Source organism: Neospora caninum, chromosome VIIa (genome assembly GCF_000208865.1).
Source record: "Neospora caninum Liverpool complete genome, chromosome VIIa".
In the NCBI taxonomy this organism is placed as follows: Eukaryota; Apicomplexa; class Conoidasida; order Eucoccidiorida; family Sarcocystidae; genus Neospora; species Neospora caninum.
The window spans coordinates 3,396,847-3,414,709 of record NC_018393.1 but is presented as its reverse complement, the minus strand read 5'-3'; the positions used below and the strand labels follow the sequence as shown (position 1 = coordinate 3,414,709).

General features: G+C 53.3%; 2 protein-coding genes across 2 annotated transcripts; both read left to right on the top strand.

Annotated features, from left to right (window-relative positions):
* Nucleotides 1-1,315: 1,315 nt before the first annotated feature.
* NCLIV_023140 (putative sugar transporter) lies at nt 1,316-6,962 on the top strand (the record flags this gene model as incomplete). Its single annotated transcript, XM_003882509.1, has 9 exons — nt 1,316-1,882; nt 2,407-2,526; nt 2,792-2,930; nt 3,581-3,672; nt 4,040-4,228; nt 4,562-4,735; nt 5,117-5,154; nt 5,694-5,952; nt 6,903-6,962. The coding sequence occupies 9 exons, from the start codon at nt 1,316-1,318 to the stop codon at nt 6,960-6,962; spliced, it is 1,638 nt and encodes a 545-aa protein (XP_003882558.1).
* Nucleotides 6,963-11,947: 4,985 nt separating this feature from the next.
* Nucleotides 11,948-16,839, top strand: NCLIV_023130 (conserved hypothetical protein; the record flags this gene model as incomplete). Its single annotated transcript, XM_003882508.1, has 7 exons — nt 11,948-11,984; nt 13,101-13,371; nt 13,672-13,765; nt 14,335-14,514; nt 15,196-15,601; nt 15,905-16,107; nt 16,714-16,839. 7 exons carry the CDS (start codon nt 11,948-11,950, stop codon nt 16,837-16,839), a joined length of 1,317 nt encoding a protein of 438 aa, XP_003882557.1.
* Between the last annotated feature and the right edge of the window lie 1,024 nt (nt 16,840-17,863).

Below are 17,863 nucleotides of genomic sequence, written 5' to 3'. Positions count from 1 at the left end.
GGTAATCCAGTTTTTTCCGGGTGATGCGTTAGGTAGGTCAGTTGGTCAACAACCTTTTCCTCGTTCAAGTTTTCGTTACCGTGCCACTTTCCTAGCCGATTGACCGTTGCAGGGCTTTTGTGACTTCCGCTTGTGTCTCCGTTGTTTTAGAACTCCTTCACTGTACGGCAATCACGCACCGAAACATACAGGGTGTCTTTTGAGAGGGTTTCTTCGGTTGGGGTTTCTACGCAGGACAGCCAACACCTTATCTCGGGCTGCCATTCGACTGGGTATGGTTTGCTCCTCCAAAGCGGCGAAAGCTCCGACTGACATTTTTCGTCAGTTCCTGCTTCCAGCGATTTGTCATGTGCTTGTCACTTCGGGTTTTTGCGTTACACGTCTGTTTGTGACCATGAGGGTTAGCCACAGCGCTATACAGAGGAAGACTGCTAACGTTTAGCAGTCTCAAACTTTTCCTTTCCGAATTGATCTCCTCTGATATCTTCAGTATCACACAGCCAGTTACGGCGTTTTAGAGGAACGGTTCGTCTGTCGACCAAGCTTGTCTGTCGGTCGGTCACAGCCTTCCGGGGTTTTTTCCATGGGTTGCGTGCTCTGCGTGCCGCTGCGTGAGCGTTTTGGAGGGCCCTTGCTTCTCACCGTCCTGCGAATTCTCCCGCGTGTCCGACGACGTCTGTAATAGTGGAGATTCCAGTCAGGAGCTCGGTCTTTCTTTGTTGTGGCGAGTGCCAATCTCGACAGCGTCCCCAGCTGGCTGTTTTTTTACCGACAGAAGACGGACTCTGTGGTGATGTTAACTGTTTTTACATGCGCGTGATGGTGTTTTCTTCGTCGTTTTAATCTGAGACACCAGTCCGACGTAAACCGGCAGTGCTTATCTTGTCTTGTTTGTTTATATTTTCAGTGTTCCATGTCTCAGTCTCGCTTCCAGGCGCTCGAGGATGCGCCTGGGCCGGTATCTCCTCATTATTGAGTGACGACCACTGACGTTCCACCACTGCTTCTTCTGAGGCGTTCTCGCGTCTCCTGCTCGTTGCCTTGTTTAGCTTCGTCTTTTTCTGTTTGTCGCCTGCATATGCTGCTTTCCTTTTCCCCCCCCCTTCTTTCCTCTCACCAATGCTTTGGCAGTTTGTATTATAGCTGGTGTCTGTTGGTTCCTCGCTCCTTTCGCTGTTCTCTGCGTTTGAACCTCTGTACTTTTTCCTTCGTTTCGTGTGTTCTTCTCCATCGTCCAGGGCTGTTGTTTCACATCTCACTCGCCCTCTACAGTATTTCTCCGTGACTGCTGTTCTTTGCGCTTCTCCTCGCTCAAATGATGCGCCCAACAGACAGCCCTACCCTGTCGGGCTCACCGTCTGTGGAGGAGAGGCGAAAGAGCGAGCACCTGGACTCTGATGACGAGCGGCCTTCTTCATCGAAGCAGAAGACCGACAGTCAACTGGAGACAGATAGCAGTGTCCCTCACTCTGTGGCTTCTCCGCCTCCTCCCTATATCGGACGCAAGACGAACTCAGACTCAGGAGACAGAGACCTTTCAGGCTGGTCCCTCCCTAGTGACGTGACGGCTGTAGGGGCGGCCACGGAGGCGGAGGGCAATGGCAAGGAGAAACGAACTGTTAATGAAAGCTTCAATAAAAGAAGCTGCCCTTCATCTCCCGTTGACGGAGAATCCCGTGATGTTCATCTAACTCAGCGCCTTATCGTCAGTGTTTGTGTTGCCGGGATTGTGTTCACTCTTGCTGGCTTCGAGTCAACAGCACCGCGCCCGACAGTGCAGAATGTGGAACCGGAATCGGGTGTTTCCTGCTCTGCGATAGACAGCAGATCGGGGTGTGTTATACAGAATCTTTTTCGTGTGCTTTTTCCGGTTGGACTCGCGGTAAGCACGAAGAGGAGAAAAGAGGACGGTAGACCACTGGATTTACTAGGTTGCGGAAAAGGGTGCCATCAAGAGAGAGACACAACCACTCTAACGCAGAGGAGCGTGATGAGGCGTTCATGGGCCTTAGTGTTGGAGGCAGTCGATTCATCATCATCGTGGTTGGTTCTTCTGTATCCTGTTGAAAATGGTAGAACTTATCGACGCGACTGTACTGTACACCCTAACTCGATTCTTTTGTAGGCTTCTGTGAGTGGTCACTGTTACACGCTTTTCAGGATAACGTGCACAACGATTTGGATTACCATGCATGAGATTTGAACGGATGGCTTGTCGCGCAATACTACTGCTACTGTCATCCTTTTTCAAACTTGCACTATTTTGATCTATCTCCAGCAGTCTATCAGCCAATTATGTGCTGCTACATCTGCTAATGTGTAACTGTACTGCAGCTCGTTCTTCTACACTTGTGTTGTTTTTCCGAGAGTCTGTGTTTGAGGTTTTGTTACCTGTTTTTCATTCAGGTCGGCTGTATCTTTGGTGGTCTCCTCGGTGACATTTGGGGAAGAAGGAGCTTGTTTTTCGTCACAGATATTTTCGTAGTCAGCGGCTCGATACTCGTTGCCAGCGGACATAACTACGGGGTATGGTCTCCGAACAGACACAGAAACGAGCAGTGTAATTTTGCCTGTATTCTGGCTCGTGATTTCTCCCTCTCCATCTTGTTCTCATGTCATCTCCTTCCCATGTGTTCACCCCCAGTTTAGACTCTATTTTCCGTATAGCTGCTGCCTGCTGTGCCACACTCAGCCGTCAACACCGGCAGAGGGCTTTGTTTCACGCCATCTCGTCTGTGCATCTGTTGCGTTGCTTCCTCTCTCGCCCATTGGGATGTTTTCGTTTTCGTAGCTGCTGCTTTCTGGGCGAGTGTTGGTTGGCGTGGGCATTGGGGCGGGATGCGTCGCGTATGGAGCATACGTGGCGGAGATCTCACCGGCTGAATGTAGAGGCGCCCTTCTCGCATTGTCCCAGATCTTCTTCATCCTTGGTGAGGACCAAGAAAAACAGCTGAAACGATGTACCTCTATCTCGCAAAACGGAGAACAACAGCGTTCTGTGTGTTTTGCCGTTTGCGGAAGAGGGGAAGCAACACGCATGACCGCCCACATTTTCAAACGTAGAAGAATCCAGATGATTGAACATGCAGATGTCTCTGTTCTTCTCCATCTTTGGAATGAAATCCAGCAGTCAAAACAGAGCCGGTCTGTACCCACGATAAGTATAGCTTTCTGAATTCGCTACCCGTTAACATTTCGTCTTCGGGATAACGAAAAAAGTGCACCCTGTAGAGCAGTGTATAACGCGCGAGACTTGATCAACCGCGCCACGCGCCTGTATATTGGCGAGCGTTTCCTGTCTTGTTTGTTGGAGGGAAAATGCCGCTCGTCAATTAGATGTCTTTTTCCTGTAAGCGAAAGTGCACGTTTGCAAACATGATCTTAGAACATGTTGTTTTTTTCCTCGTTTCTCTGTACCACGGTATGCGGGTTACCTGTTATGTTTCTGTGACTGTCTCAACCACATTTGCGTATGTAAGTGAAATCAATTGTGGGACGTTGCTTGGCTGGATCCAGTGGCGCCGTGGTGCTTTGTTCCAACACTGAAGAAGCGCGTGGTTCTTTCGTTCTCTGTGTCCAGGATGTCTCTCGTCGTATGCGGTCTTCTTGAACATGCAAGAGTATGCTTGGCGGTACGTCGCAGGTATCGTCGCAGCAATTGCAGGAGGACAGGTAAGAATCATCTACGCAGTAGATGTCATCTCGCCTTCGACTTTCCACTTTTTCCTCCATTTCCCGCCTAAAGACACCTGCTGCTTGTCTTACGGATAGCTCTGCAGTCATTGCCGCATTGCCTGTCCGGTCTCCCAGTCGCTCGTCTATTTGTGTTCCCCGGGTGGGCTCTTCTGGTAGACATTACGTCATGATGAGTTTTAGTCGGTTTTCTCCCGTTGTTTTTGCAATGTTCCTGCCTTCGACTGACTGACGCGCTTTTGCGTGTCGGTGTTGATTTTGCGCTGACCCGTCGTTTTGACGGGGACTCAGTCGTCGCCAACGCCGGGCAGTCTCTTGTTGTTTCCTGTCCTTACTTGTTGATCAGTTTCTTCTTCTTCTCTTCTTCGTCCCGGAGAGCCCTAGGTGGATGATTCAAAAGCAGAGACCGGCGAAGGCCTTGGGAGCGCTGAAAGCTCTGGGCGAGCAGGAGAGTGACGCCGGCGCCATTATCATACAGCAGGAACAAAGGACGCCTCCGCAAGTCACTCGACAAGCTCATAGATATTGCCATGAAGTAAGCGACCAGCTACCGAAGGAGGGATATAAACGGGAGTGCAGACAATATTTAGACGTGCCCGCTTTCATATATCTATAGCGATAGACATGGGGTCGAGTAGATCATAATCGTTTTGTTACTGGGCACATGCGTCTGTGTAGATTTTTGTGAGTTTCCCGTAGTTAGTTTTATCACCGCTCGTTTGATTAGCATTTTGTACCGCCATTGTTTCTTCCGCCTGTTTTTGCTGTGTTTTCTCGGCTCCCTCTTGTTTTCAGCCATCTCTGTGCCATGGCTGATTCTTACCTCCCCTCTCTTGTGGGCGTTTTGCTGCTTTTCGCTGTACTCCAGACCGGCTCACTGCTAGTCGTGGCCCATGGGTACCAGTTTCTGACTGCTCTGGGGTGCGCCTTCTTTGCGGCCGTCGTAGGATCCAGTTTCGTGGGTCAGCCTCACAACATCAGTATTGCTCAGACAGTCGTCTGCGATGTTCGCCTCGTTTGTATTGCGACAGGAGCAGCGAAGGTAAGAAGGCAAGGCGCTGTCATTTTCAGCAACGTTGTATGAAGACTCCAGTGGTTTCCTGTTGAAGGCATGTTTTACATCGTCTGTAATTTATCCCTGCTGTATAAGTATGCGGAGATTTCCGCATGTTTGTTTTTTTTTTGAACCGTATCTACGGACAGAAAATCACTTTCTATATATCCATGTAATTGACTTAAATGTGTAGATACGACCGTTCAGTCCACGTGCGACAGGTGACGCCTGCGGTACATGCGTAGCCTCTTTTGCCACTGTGACTGGAGCGGGAAGTTAGAAGGGAAATACTCAACCTTGATGGGGCTTTGTTTTTGTATACGTTGCTCAATTCGGCTTCGTTTTGTGTTCGATGCCATGTATTCTCAGGGGCTAGGAGTCTTCATTGCTCTCCTTCTCGTCGACAGGTGGGGGCGCCGCCCTCTTCTACTCGCAGGCACGGCAACTGCAGGTGTTGCCTTCTCGCTGACGATGGTAATCTCCAGTCCCTGTCTTCTCCTTTCGTCGCCCTTGTTTGACTCCGCTCCTGCATGCCGTCATACCCCCCTTCGTAAACAGAGATGTTCCGTTTAGAAATGACAGAGTTTGTGATTTCCCGCGGACGTTTGACCCACTGCATGTGCTTGTAAGATCCATTTGGCTTTTTGTTTTATTGAGCGCCATAAGGTCGTACGCGAATCACCCTATCTATGGCGGAGAGGGGGCAACAGAGCGATTTACTGAGTCTTTCGTGATGCGTGCTTCCAACACAAGGAGCACACTCAATGCACCGTGAGCGTGGGCAAGTGGCTAATCAATGAACACAGGGCAGTGGCTCCTTTAGTTGAAGAACGCGAACGGTTTTACTTTCTTTGGTGTGTCTTCTACGACACTTGGTCCGACTGGGAGCCGTTATGTTGGCTGCAGTTGGGATGCTGAGGCGTTGACCGATTTTGGTTTTCCGTAGACCGTACTGTCCAATCGTGTTGTGTTACGCTTTTTCCTTCGTTTCGTTCCGCGTGGTTCAGATTGGTTTCTTGTGGCACAACCGGTTGGCGAATTACACCGTCCGTTCGACTGGAACAGAGGTCCTCACTCCTTGCTCGGGACCAGGAGCCGGAACGGGTTTCATGCCGCCTGTGGCCCTCATAGTTGTCGGCCTCCTCCTCGCGGTCCTTGGGCAGAATCTCGGGTGGTCGACGCTTCTCCTAGGGGTTGTTGCGGAGGTAAGCGAAAGTAGGGGAAGCAGTATTTTCACTTGGATGGACGCGAATGCCACTGGCGTATGCGGCAGAGGTAGCGTGTGAAAGAGAAGAGAAGATGGTTTATACTGGAAACATAAAAGCGACCTGAGTTCTGTTTAGATACAGAAAGGTGAACGCGTACCTGAATACTATGTGTACATTATTATACGTGCATGTACATGTATATATATATATATATAGTGAGCACCAACAATGGAAGGCTCGAAATGGAACAACAATGCGAATGCATTAGCTTCTGTGGTGTACAACCGGTGTGGCCTAATGATTGATGCGCTGGTCGCAGATGCTTCCTACCTGCGTGAGAGGGTTGGCTCTCGGCTGCACGCTGTTCGTGTATTTCCTTTTGGACGCCTGTGCCAGTCTCTTAATGGGCGACGTCCTTTTCAGAGCTGCGCCATCATGTGAGCCCCGGCATCCTGCTAAGGTAGCGGAACGGTTGAACTGGCAGGTTCCAAAGTTCTGGCAGGTGCACTTGTTCGACTTGCAATTTTGAAGAGCAGTATATCCTGACGAGACAACCGGCAGGAACTTCAGAAGCGACAGCAAATTTTTGGACCATGATTGTCATGGAGGTACATACGTTAAGATGGCAAAAATGGAGTGACATAACCCAGTAGTTAATGAACATGCCGAACTGTACAAGATAGGACTTCGACGCAGGCCAGTTGACGTTCACGCATGAGACTTCCTGTTTTTCTTGAACCGAAAAGTTTTCATCTCTCTCGTTCTCATCGATGCCCGTTTTGACTGCCCTGCAAGATATCGTGTGGTTGCCTTTGCTGCAAAGCGCGTCTTTGTTTTTTCCCCGTGTCATAGATTTGCTGTGATGCTCGTTGGGTTTGCAGGTACTCTCACCGGCTATACGCTCTTGAGCGTCGCTGCCTTCGTCTTCACTTTTCTCATGATTCCAGAAGGCCGAGATTGCTTTCTTGACAATTTGGCTCCAGATGGGTGCGCCCCGTCATGGCTAAATGAGCTTCGCCTGTGTAGCAGACGTGGGTGGACCACGAGGGACGCGTTCAGAACGGGACGAGGTCGCCGGGGTCGGGCACTTGGCAACATGATGACGTCCAGCAGAGAAACAGGCATCGAAATGCAAAATCAATCTGAAGACAGCAGCCCCACAATAAGCCAAGAAGCATCGGGAATGCAAGCAACAGCTCTCTCTGACGCAGTGTCACTTCAGCGAGACATAGAGGAAGCCATTCGGGGATTCTCGTCTTAGTACAAACCGAACACTATACATGTGGTGTACATCTGCGTCATTCGCATTGGATCTAGACGGTTACGACGGGCCATTCAAAGGGCCGGTTGTGGAGAGGAAGAGATGCTGCGGCATGTCAGCTTGCTTTCATCACCCTCAGAAGCTGAGGTCGGGCGGGTTGGATGGAATGAATAAGTCGATGGCGCGAATATTGCGTACCAGTCGATGCAGGATTGCGCTTGTTCACTGTAGGGCCTGTGCTGACAGGATTCACGTCAAGGGACGTTTCAGAAGCGCCGTGTAATGAGTCGCACAGAATATTGCTGGTCGGGGTGATCGCTTCATTCTTCGACAGAGCCTGAAATCAGTGCGTTTCGGTAATAGATGCCGTGAGCCTGTTCTTCATTTGGAAGGTAGAGAAAGGTTCCCACATTGACGGTGTTGGTAGCTAGTGCCTTTGGCGTTGCGGGAGATAACCGTGTAGCCAGTTGACGGAAGCGGGCGAACGAATTAGCGTAAGAGGTGGTTCCCTGATTTCCGTCGCTTTTTGGGAGCTGCTTACGACGTGATGGATATGTAGACAAGACGTCTGTCGCACAGAAGCTGGAAATACGTCTTTCTGCATCTTCTGCACCCCAGTTACTGGCGACGAAGCACATGGCAGACGTATCGGGTTTAGCGGGTCGCGAGCATACATTCGCAGAGGCGTGTACGCGGTCGTAGTAAGGGGGATTCATGCAATGACGCATATCAACATGGCATATCAGGTGCAACCGCCTCGTCCTGGCGCGCCCGATGCATAGGTAGAGAAACGAAGACAGACAAAAGCGAGCAGCAGTGGCGAGCCTGCAGCACGTGCCGAGGGTAACAGTAGAGTTTCATACGCTTTTGAAACGGGGTGCCAACGTGTCACACAGCTGGCAGTACTGCTGGGTTTTTCGTCACACGGTGCATCGAGTCAAAGCAACTCAAGACTCACGCGGTTCTTGCTCAAGGAAGTGTCGTGATGCGTTTCTGCGTTTGACGACTTCGGGAGTTTGAAACGTGGTGGTGAATATTAAACAGTGCAACTGTTGCTCCGTCTTTTTCTCGTAAGTCAGTGCAGCTGTTTACTCGCTGCACGGGAAAGCAATACAAAAAATAAACTGTTGTTGTCGTGTCTCCCTCAGCATCGCTTGTCACGTCAGCCTTGCGACGTTATGGAGGCACAATGTGGGTGCCAAGCACGGCATTTCCACCCTAATTGTGGATTTCTAGTAGGGAGGAGTCACTGTACCAAAAGTCGTTGGCGAATGATACAACGATGGCAGTCGTGCTATTGATACTAAGCCTAATCTCCGCTTCATTTTGGATTCGGCGGCACGACGAAGTGTCATTCTACGCATAGGCTACCAGATGTAGTTCGCGACAGTTTTCGGCTGCATCGTATTAGAACATGCTAAAGTGCCGAGAAGATACGACACCAGACACAACGTCGCGAGTGTAAAGTGTTTTCGACGCACAACAGCGAAGTATAGATGCTTTTTCCTATGTTGGAGCGTTGGCCCATGCCCGTCGGTTCGGCGTTCGGCGCGTGCGTCTGAGTCGTGGATAGGGGCTCACGGAATTGGAGAAGCGCAAGAGGTTCACGCGTTTTGTGAAGTCGTAGCTCATCGGTTTGATGAGAGGGTTTTGCATTTTGTCACGACGTTGAATCTACGTGACGGTGCCCCATCATCTTTCAGAAATCGATCAAGGCCAGCAACAATCTGAGGTCAATGAGGACTCCCAACAGCGACATGGAGAAATGTCGAACTTGTTCCTCCAGAAGCCTCAAATAAATACGCGAGTCTGCTTAGACATGATACGATAGAACCCAAGTGGGGACCCCTAGTTTCCGGTCATTCGTTGCCAGGAACAACGCTAAACATTTAATTGACTGTCAGACATACAGCGGCGCAGCCCGATGGCAATGCCCTACCGTCTGACACACTAGTGGGAACGGTTGTTCTTGAGGAGACAAGTGTATACGCAGCCTCCGGCGCGTTATGGAAGCTGCGTTTGGGTACTGCGGATTCAAAGTGGCATGCTGGAAAACCCCCAATGTTTCCAACCCCACCGCGCTGGGACCAAAAAAAAACAGCATCGGAAACAGGCACCGCCTCGTGTGGCGTGCATCGACTGCCCCGTGGAAGCGCGGAGGAAACGTGATCCCCACCTCTTGAGGAGCCCCCGTCGGTGAAGCCGCTTCCTCGCCTTCCTCAGGATTCCCGTATCGCTGCCCTCTCCTGGCTTCGGACGAAAAGAATGGGGTTAGTTGGACCGCGCGTGGCTGCTTAGTGGGAGGCGGCGATCGACTCTCAACTTTGATGGAAAGCTTCGTGAAACTATAGTGCGTTGTTGGGAAGCGCTGGCGTATGGGTCAGCATCTCATCCCTGATCGAGGCTCACGAAGGAACCCTTGTCTCTATCGATGCTCTGAAGCTGCCGACTACTGTGGACAGGGAGAACTGTGTACACTTTTCGTGAGTGGTCCAGTGCGGGTTTCAGAGTTCAGCTGTCCACTCAGTGGAGACGGTATCGTGGGTATCGAATCTCTTAGGGGGCTGATGCCCGACCGACGGCTCCAGGTGGAGCATGCCGCAGCCCCGGGTCAATCGACGATTGGGGACTGAAGTCATGATGTCTTCTCGCCAGTGCCGTCACGCTGATGGATTTAGAAGCGTGCCATAGCGTATGCATCCTCGGACTCCCACCCGCCTTGCACAGCGCATAAACAAACTAACAATGGCCACCGTGACCGTACACACTGTCATCCCCACACACTCCCCATGTAGGGACGGCAGTGCCTCCTGGTCAGCGAACCAGCTTAGGCCTCTTCCTCCACCAACAAATGACTGAATTGTGTGACGGTGGTCCTGCAAGAGCCTCTCATCAAGTAACACTGGCAAGGATGCGCGTCTCTCTGAGAAGCGGCTGCGGTCAGGTACTTTGCCATGCAGTCGGTCTTACAAGCAACGGCGAAAAGACGGACAGCGAGAGCCGCGTCTCGAGAGCATGCGCCGTTACGTGTTTGCGACGGGCTAATTAGTCGACAAGCGTCGTTTTGATCCCTGCAAATCCCACGAAAACCGTTCCCGTTGAGTAAGGGTGTGAAAGGAAAAACAGCCAATTGTGTGCGACGACTGAAGCGTAAATGCAATGTGATCTTTCACTACGCCCGTAGTTGTGAGACGATTCGTCGACTGCCGACTCCTCGGGCGGCGGCGTGGAAGCTCTGTGCGGTGCTCTACTTCGCGAGGACGGTGTCTCCAAGTTCGCACACCGTCAGAGGCCGGGGCTGCTACGTCAAGGTGTCCGTGTTTCACACTCGAAAAAACCCTGGTGAAAGAATTTGCCACGTCCGCGCTGGCCCAGCCGGAAGTTTCTCGCAAAGGCCAGGGAGTCTTTGGAAAGCACCGCTTCGTCCGTGGGCCACCGGGACTCTCTACCCGAAGTGCTGTCTTGCACTGAATTTTCCCCCTCGTCCCTCTCTTTCTCGTTTATCTGTTTTTTCGATAATCATCTTAATGAGTCCGTGTCGGTTGCTGAAGGAAATACGCGGTGAAGACGGTTTTTTCCAGGCAGGTTTCTCTTCCTACAGGATTACTGCCGTGACCACAAAAGGCGCCGTCTCAGCAGCTCTGACATTCGCCTGTGTGAACGAACGGCGTGGCGACTCCTCGCAGCAGATCAGGTGCCCGGGGATTTTCTTTTTCCAGGACCGCGATACGGAAGCTGGCCCAGGAAACTCTTCGACTGACCGGGCTGGGGCAACAGCGGAAGATGTTTGGGAACTACCTCGCGAAACGTGGGCAGACGCAGCCGCGTGTTTGCTGATAACATTGAAGGCTCGAGGAGTTGCCTCTGCGCTTCCCCCAAGGACTGCTTCCCGTCCTGACACAGGTTTCCCACCACACACCGTGTAAAATGCGGTCTCCTAGCTTTTCTCCGGTTCCCACAAGTGAATGGGACTCCACGAACGAGGATTCTCTACAGGCCCACAGCGTGTATGGACACGACGGCTCACCCGCGGATTCGAGGCCGGCGAGGATGGTCAACAGAGCGAAGTCGAGATTCCCCGGTCGCCAAGAAACCCCAGCGGCGAGAGGTTCCAAAGCCGCTAGCAGGCCGATAAAGCCCACGGCCCGAAGAGTGCAGAGCGCTGAATGTCGCCGTCGCTCCACGGTTGATGCCCCTATTCATCTCTCTTCGTCTGGAGTGAACCACTGGTGTCTACATGAGAAGTTCCCGTCAGACTGTGGGAACACAAGAACGCGCGGCGTTCGCAGCGGCGTTCGCGACGGTGCATCCCAACTACTCGATCAGCCGGAGAGCGTTTTCATGCTCGGCGGAACTCGCAAGGTATCTGGTAGCAATTCCTGCGGTGAATTGCCAGTCTTGGAATTTTACTCTGAGGCTGAACACACTGAGGTTGTCAGCAGCAGAGACACCCCTAAGCGAAGCAACGCAGACTCCGAAGCGTCGTCTCCGGCCGGTGAAAATGCTTCTGAAGCGGCGTCATCAGTGAAGCTTTTGGAGAATCTTCCTAGTCACTCAGGGACCGCGAATGCCACGTCGAGGCATCTATCATGCTGTGGGCCTTCCGTCGGAGGGAGCGCCTGTGCCTGCTCGACTCCAGTTACGAGACCTTCACCGGTGATCGCAGAAAATTGTAAGCAACTTTGCAGGGACGATGAAACGAGTTACGGCCAACCGGAGTCGCAGGGCAAAATGGTTTCCCCCGGGGACATCGCAGCTTGTAGTACTGGTGATGTGGAGAGAGGGGAGACTGCGTACACGGAGAAAAAACAAAGAAAGCTCATCGCGCGTTCCCCCCCTTGGGGCCGTGCTTTTCTTTCCCTGGCCCCACTCCTGTTCGTTTCTATCTGGGCCTTCTGGTTCAAAGAGTGTGCACACGCCCTAACGTGTAACTCAAGGGCGAGCGGTTTGCAGCAGAATTTCCCTTTTACATCAAGTATTCTGTCGTCGCCGCGTTTGCCGCCCGAAAGCCGATGTCGCCGAAATGCTGTTTCCCAGAATGTCTCTCCTGATTCGGATCCTTCTCTTTTACCGGTAATCTTGCCGTCGTTGGCTCCATCATCGCCCAATAGCGTCACTCTTCGATTTCTCGCCGGCAAGCAAAGTCCTGGTCGCGTGTCCTCCCTACTATACCGAAAATCTTTCGGAGCTTCACTCTCCCCGAGTTCCTCCCCAACAGCTGTACCTTCGTTCTGCTTCCTGACTCCGCTCGCCACTGGGCGATATCCCTGTGTCAACGTAGCGCCGAAAGTCTCTCTCCTCGGGGAAACGCCGACACGCAGGTATGCACTTGGCGTCTCCGCTTTCTCTTTTTCCCCTGCGAGGGTCGGTGCTCGGGGAGTCCACGCGAGCTTTTGGAGCGGGCTGGGAAGTGGGGAACCGTCGACGACGTCCTCTTCGGGCCTCCAGGGCGCATCACCAAGGAGACGCTCCAACGGTAGCGACGAGGCCGCGTCCCGAACACGTAAGAACTGAAGTTCCAGTGCACCGCAGCGTCGAGCTGCCCAGGGCGTGGCTATAGGGAACCGCTTGGCTATCCCCACAAGACTGTGACTGCAGAGAGTTCAGGCGCACCGGTGTCACCGTTTTCGTCGGTAACGCCTTTAGATGCGTCAGGTATCCCAGCCTCCGGGGATTTGGAGTCCTCGACGAAGAACATAAACGCACTTCTTGGAGCATGAATCAGCAAAGGTCGTCACCTCAGTCTACGCTGATGGCTTCTCCCGGGTGTAAACTGTCTCCGTTGCCTGCTTGTCCTGACGTCGTCGTGTGAGAAGGCGCCCGATAACGCTTTCAGGCCTGGTGTAAGTTGCGGCCGCTGCGCCTGCTGCCTGCATGTTTTCAGAGCAGGAATGGGTGCAAGAGCTGACGGCGGCTCTTCAGTCTGGCGCGTTGAAGATCCCCGCTCTGACTGCGGAAGTAACGGAGGCAGCGGGCGGGAGACAAATCACTCCGCGGGGACTCGACGACCTCATTGAAGCTGCTGCTGCGGTCCGTGCGGGCCTTCCTCTGCCTTCCCATTTGATTCCCCCTGCAGAAGATGAAGGTGGCGAGGAGTCTCCGGTGGACCAGAACCTACAGCAGACGAAAGGCAGTAGAAAGGCTGAAGACTCCAGGTACCCAAAGGCGAGCGGGCAAACTCTCTCACGGGCGCTGGGCTACAAACGATGGACTTCGTGCCTCCTTCATTATCTCGTTTCACAGATCCGAGACCATTTGCACATGCCGGTGGACGTGAGAGAAGCGCCCGATCCAGAAAAGGGTCGGAAACGAGTCTGGCGTGGAAGAGCGGGTGTTCTTCCTCTTTTTGCCGCTCGCCATTTCTTGGAGCCCCCGCGGAAAAGGCGTGGGGGTTCTGCTAAGGAACACAACGATGAGCTTTAGGTGTCTTGTCTCGTACTGGCGCTGCGCTGCAGGTCTTCAAACGAGGGAAAACGGAGCGTCGCGGCGTATGCAGACGAGGCGCGCCGGCTGCAAGCGAATCTGGATGGCGTCGACGAAGAGAGGAAGGTACGTACCCTTGTGGGAGCGCGCTACCACTGCTGGGTAAATCGGAAAAGAAAAGGAGACGCGATATCGCGACAAAACACGTCATCATCTAGCCTCCATGTGTCCAATCGTTCATCTTCCTAACGCATGAGGAAGGGCTGGCCGCGTTCGCCTCTCGACAGAGACACGCTTTCGTGAAAACGAGACATTCGGATCGCGTCGTGTCAGTGGTCGGGTAGACTCTTTGAACTTGTTGATCGTTGCCCGTCCTCGGCACCGATACGCCCGGTTCCCCCTCAGTGGGAGGCGCGTTTTCGTCCTACGTCGCGACGGCTGTTTCTGATGGTAGACTCCGTCTGGCCGTCCCCAGCATCCACCTTGATGGCTCCTGTCCCTTTTCCCCGCGTGACGTCGGGACTGAGATCCCCATGAAGACAGTACTTGGCGGACGGTCGCTGTTTCGAACATGCAAACGACAGTCGTTGTGGGGCGGTCAGTCTTGGCCGCGATCCGCGTGAAGCGGCCAGCTGTGTTGTCTTCGCTGTAAGCATCCGGCGTCGCGCATGTTTCTCCGATGTGCCTGAACTCAGGAGTTCTTTCTGAACGCGTATCGGAAGGAACTGCGTCATAGGGGCGTGGACGATCGTGACTGCCAGACTCCCCAAGACCTGTGCAATCGCCTCGCCTTCGCGCGTGTCTTCAACAGTTCAAAGAACGGCAGAGGCGCCACAAAACCGGGGAGAGAGCCCTCGGGGACAAAAACTGTACGGGTACGTAACCTTTTCTTCCTGGTTTCCATGGCTCGGTCGGAGAAACGCTGCTCCTGTTCACGCCATTCGTTCATTTAGCTCCGTCGCCTGCTGGCGCTGTGTCGGGACGATTTGAGAGGGCTTTAATGTGGCGTCTTCTGAATGTGCCTACATGTAAGTGATCCCCTCAGCAGTGAGTAGGTCACACAACCGGCCTGCTGGAAGCTATTCAAGTCGTGAGGAAGAGCCGTTACGGGCTTTCAGAAAGCCGCGAGCCAGTCCATGAACACATTGTAAAACGTCATCGCACCAGTTGGTCGACGGCGGGTGTTCGCACTTGTCTTCAAAGTGACCAGACGCCGTGCGGCTCTAGGCTGCAGAAGGCCGCTAGTGTTGACTCAACACCACCGGCCGACGCGATGCCTTAAAGTGCAAGCGATGCTGACATTCCTGCAATGTGCAGGTGAACAGAAAGGCTGAATCTTGCGTAAGGGGGTTCGTCGTGGTTCACGCAGCGAAGGGAGCAGCGGCCGAAGAACGTGGACCAGGAATGCAGCAGAGAAATCGTCTGGAATAACGGGCCACGTGTAGACATGAGAGACAGGAGAGCGGGCGAGCAAATGACAAGCAAAATGGCTCTGGGGTACAGCATTCGACCGTGAGATACCCTCGGTGCGGTTTTCATGCTTTCTTTGTTTCCAGGCGGAGGTGACAGATGGGGGGCGTTCCAGACGCTCACGCCGGTCGCGGAGTCGCCTCATAGCTCGTCTTTCCGGTGATGACGAAGCGGATGACAATGACGAGGATGACAGCTCCTCAGGAATCGTTCAGATCTCTCCGGGAGTCTTTATGGCGCGAAGTGGTTCTCTGGGCGGGGGAACGGGCAGTCCGTTCGACCGATTGTTTGCCGACGTTTTTGGAGGTTCCTTTTTCGGCGGACGGCCAGACGGACAGGACGATGAGTCGAGTGAAGAGGAAGGGGGTTCCCCGCTCCAAAGGGCGCGAGGAGGCAGTCTCTTGGATCACCTCTTCGGTGGAGACTTATTCTCGAGCTTACTGGGGGGAGGCCTCATCGGTGGAGGCCTTCGTGAAGATGACGACGATGAAGGTATGACGGGGGGAGAAACCCGGAAGGGTGGGGGTGAATGCCCATATGGGGCGAGGATTGGAACAGTACTTGACGAAAGACACGGGGTCAAGCGAAGCTGCAAGACACTGAGTCGAACATTTCGTCGACACGCGGCATACTAAGAGCCACCAGTTTGCCATTCTTGACTTTAGTGCCGAAGGCGCTCAAACGGCGTATTTAGCCAAGTATATGGGAGAAAAAGACGCCCTCTCAGTGCACGACGCATGCATATGGTGTCTACAACTTGGTTGCCCCTATGTTTCCTTTTGATGTCGGACTCAGGCAGCGCGAAAGCGAGAGTGAAGAAGCTGGATTTTAAGACTCCAGAAAGTGCGGAGGCACGCCTCCAATCCGGCGTCGCGGATGGATCACAAGAAGACGCTACGTCCTCAGAAGAGACAGACACCCGACTGCTCCAGTTGCTCAATAAGGCGCACGCACGGGGTGACCCCTCTCTTGCGCTGTTCATTAAGAAGTCCTTCCAGGTAGGCGCGAGAGCAACGCGAGGCACGGAATGCCTTTCTACTGGAATCGGGGCGAGAAAGTAACTGCCGACAGCAGGGTGTAGTTCGGAAGGAACGCGGTTCAAACCGCAACAAGGTTTTGCTCTTCGCTTCCAAGGTCTGAAACAAATTTGTCGCAGGGACGCTGTGTGCGTTGTGCGGACAATCCGTGGGCTTTGGCCCGCAGTAGATGTTAACACCCGTGTAATTGCTTTGTCTTTTCATCGCCTTTGGTCAAGCGCCGTGTATAGAAACGATGCGTGCCACGTCTTTAACAGGGCGAGATGGCCGCGTAAGCACAGGGGTACCGGTTCATTTGCCCGCGGCCTCGAACTTCGAGAACTTCGTTTCTCGCATTCCGCATGCACGCCGAGTGCCAGACACTTTTGAGTCGATCCAGCCGTGAGGGAACCTGTTGAACAGCTGCGGGAGAATGAAAAAGGTGTGGGAAAGTGGTGCGCGGGGAGTCACTGTTGTCTGAGGCGGTTCCGCCGAGTGTGTGCCGCCGGCACGCCTGGCCCCCTCAGTGGAAATGCCTGCCTCAGGGGGACAATGTGTGCCGCACACGAACTTTCCTTCCTTGCTCAGGACCCGTCTCTACGAGAGATGCTGCTGACTGCCCAAACGGAAGGCGTGGAGGCGGCCGAGGCGAAGGCAGATGGCCGAGGAAAATATGTTCTCCAGAGACTGAAAGATAACCAGTTGTTCGGCTAATCCTGGAGGGGTGTCTTGGGGGGGACTAAGCAAAGTCGAAGTATAGCACAAACGTCATCTCGGCACAGGCGTGCATCCGAGGAAACGTTCGTCTGCTGCGTGCGAGGGGGGACCGTGTCACAAACTTCAGTTGCAGCGCTTCAGGAAGCATGGGAAAGACTCGCAAGCGGCGGCCTCCTCAGGTGACAGATGCGACTGCGGGCCGCATTTCCTGGTGGACGGGACGAGATGCAGCAATGGGCCTCTCTTCATCCACCAGAGAAGACAGCTGTGTGTCTGCTGTCAGACGGAACAAAAATGGCTTTCGACGCAAACTCATGAGGTTGCTTTTTGAGCAGAGAAACGCACGGCATTTCTGATTGACTCCAGCTGGATGGTGGTTACAGCGTTGTCGCATGCCGATCATTTTTGGGTGGTTAGCCGTCGAATCTCTGGCAGCTACTTTGTGCAAAGACTTCAACGCACGACTCTCACTCCCTGTTTCAGTGAGTCTTCCGAAGCTATTACGCGGCCATGGAAGCGGCTGTTCTGTTTTCCACCGAGTTGCTATTTCTGTCGGCGCACTGAGCAGCTGAGGCGCGACGCCGGGTACGCAGTCCCGCAGCGCGGCTGTGTCCACATGTAGCCCTCGAGTCCATTGCGAAACGCTTTTTCCCCGGCGTCGCCATGATACCGGAAGTCACCTACTCCGCAGGCAGCCGATGAGAACACGCAGCTTCATGAACAGACGTTGCTGCCACGTTTTACCAAATCCTTTATCGTGAATTGATATACCAAAGTATTCCGTAAGCTCGAATACCGGGACGGAGACTACCAAAGTGAGTATCATGTCGTACAGCTTCAATACACAGACGCCTGCGGCTGCAACGCAGCCAACACGCACAGCTGGAAAGTCAAGGAAACTTGGCTGCAGAAGAAAGATTCGCTGAGAAGATTGGCAAGTGGGCTGCGCCACGGGCTTTGCACAGCGAAGGAGTATCTTCGTAAGCTCTGGCAAGGTGTGAGGGAATCTACGTTTGTAGAA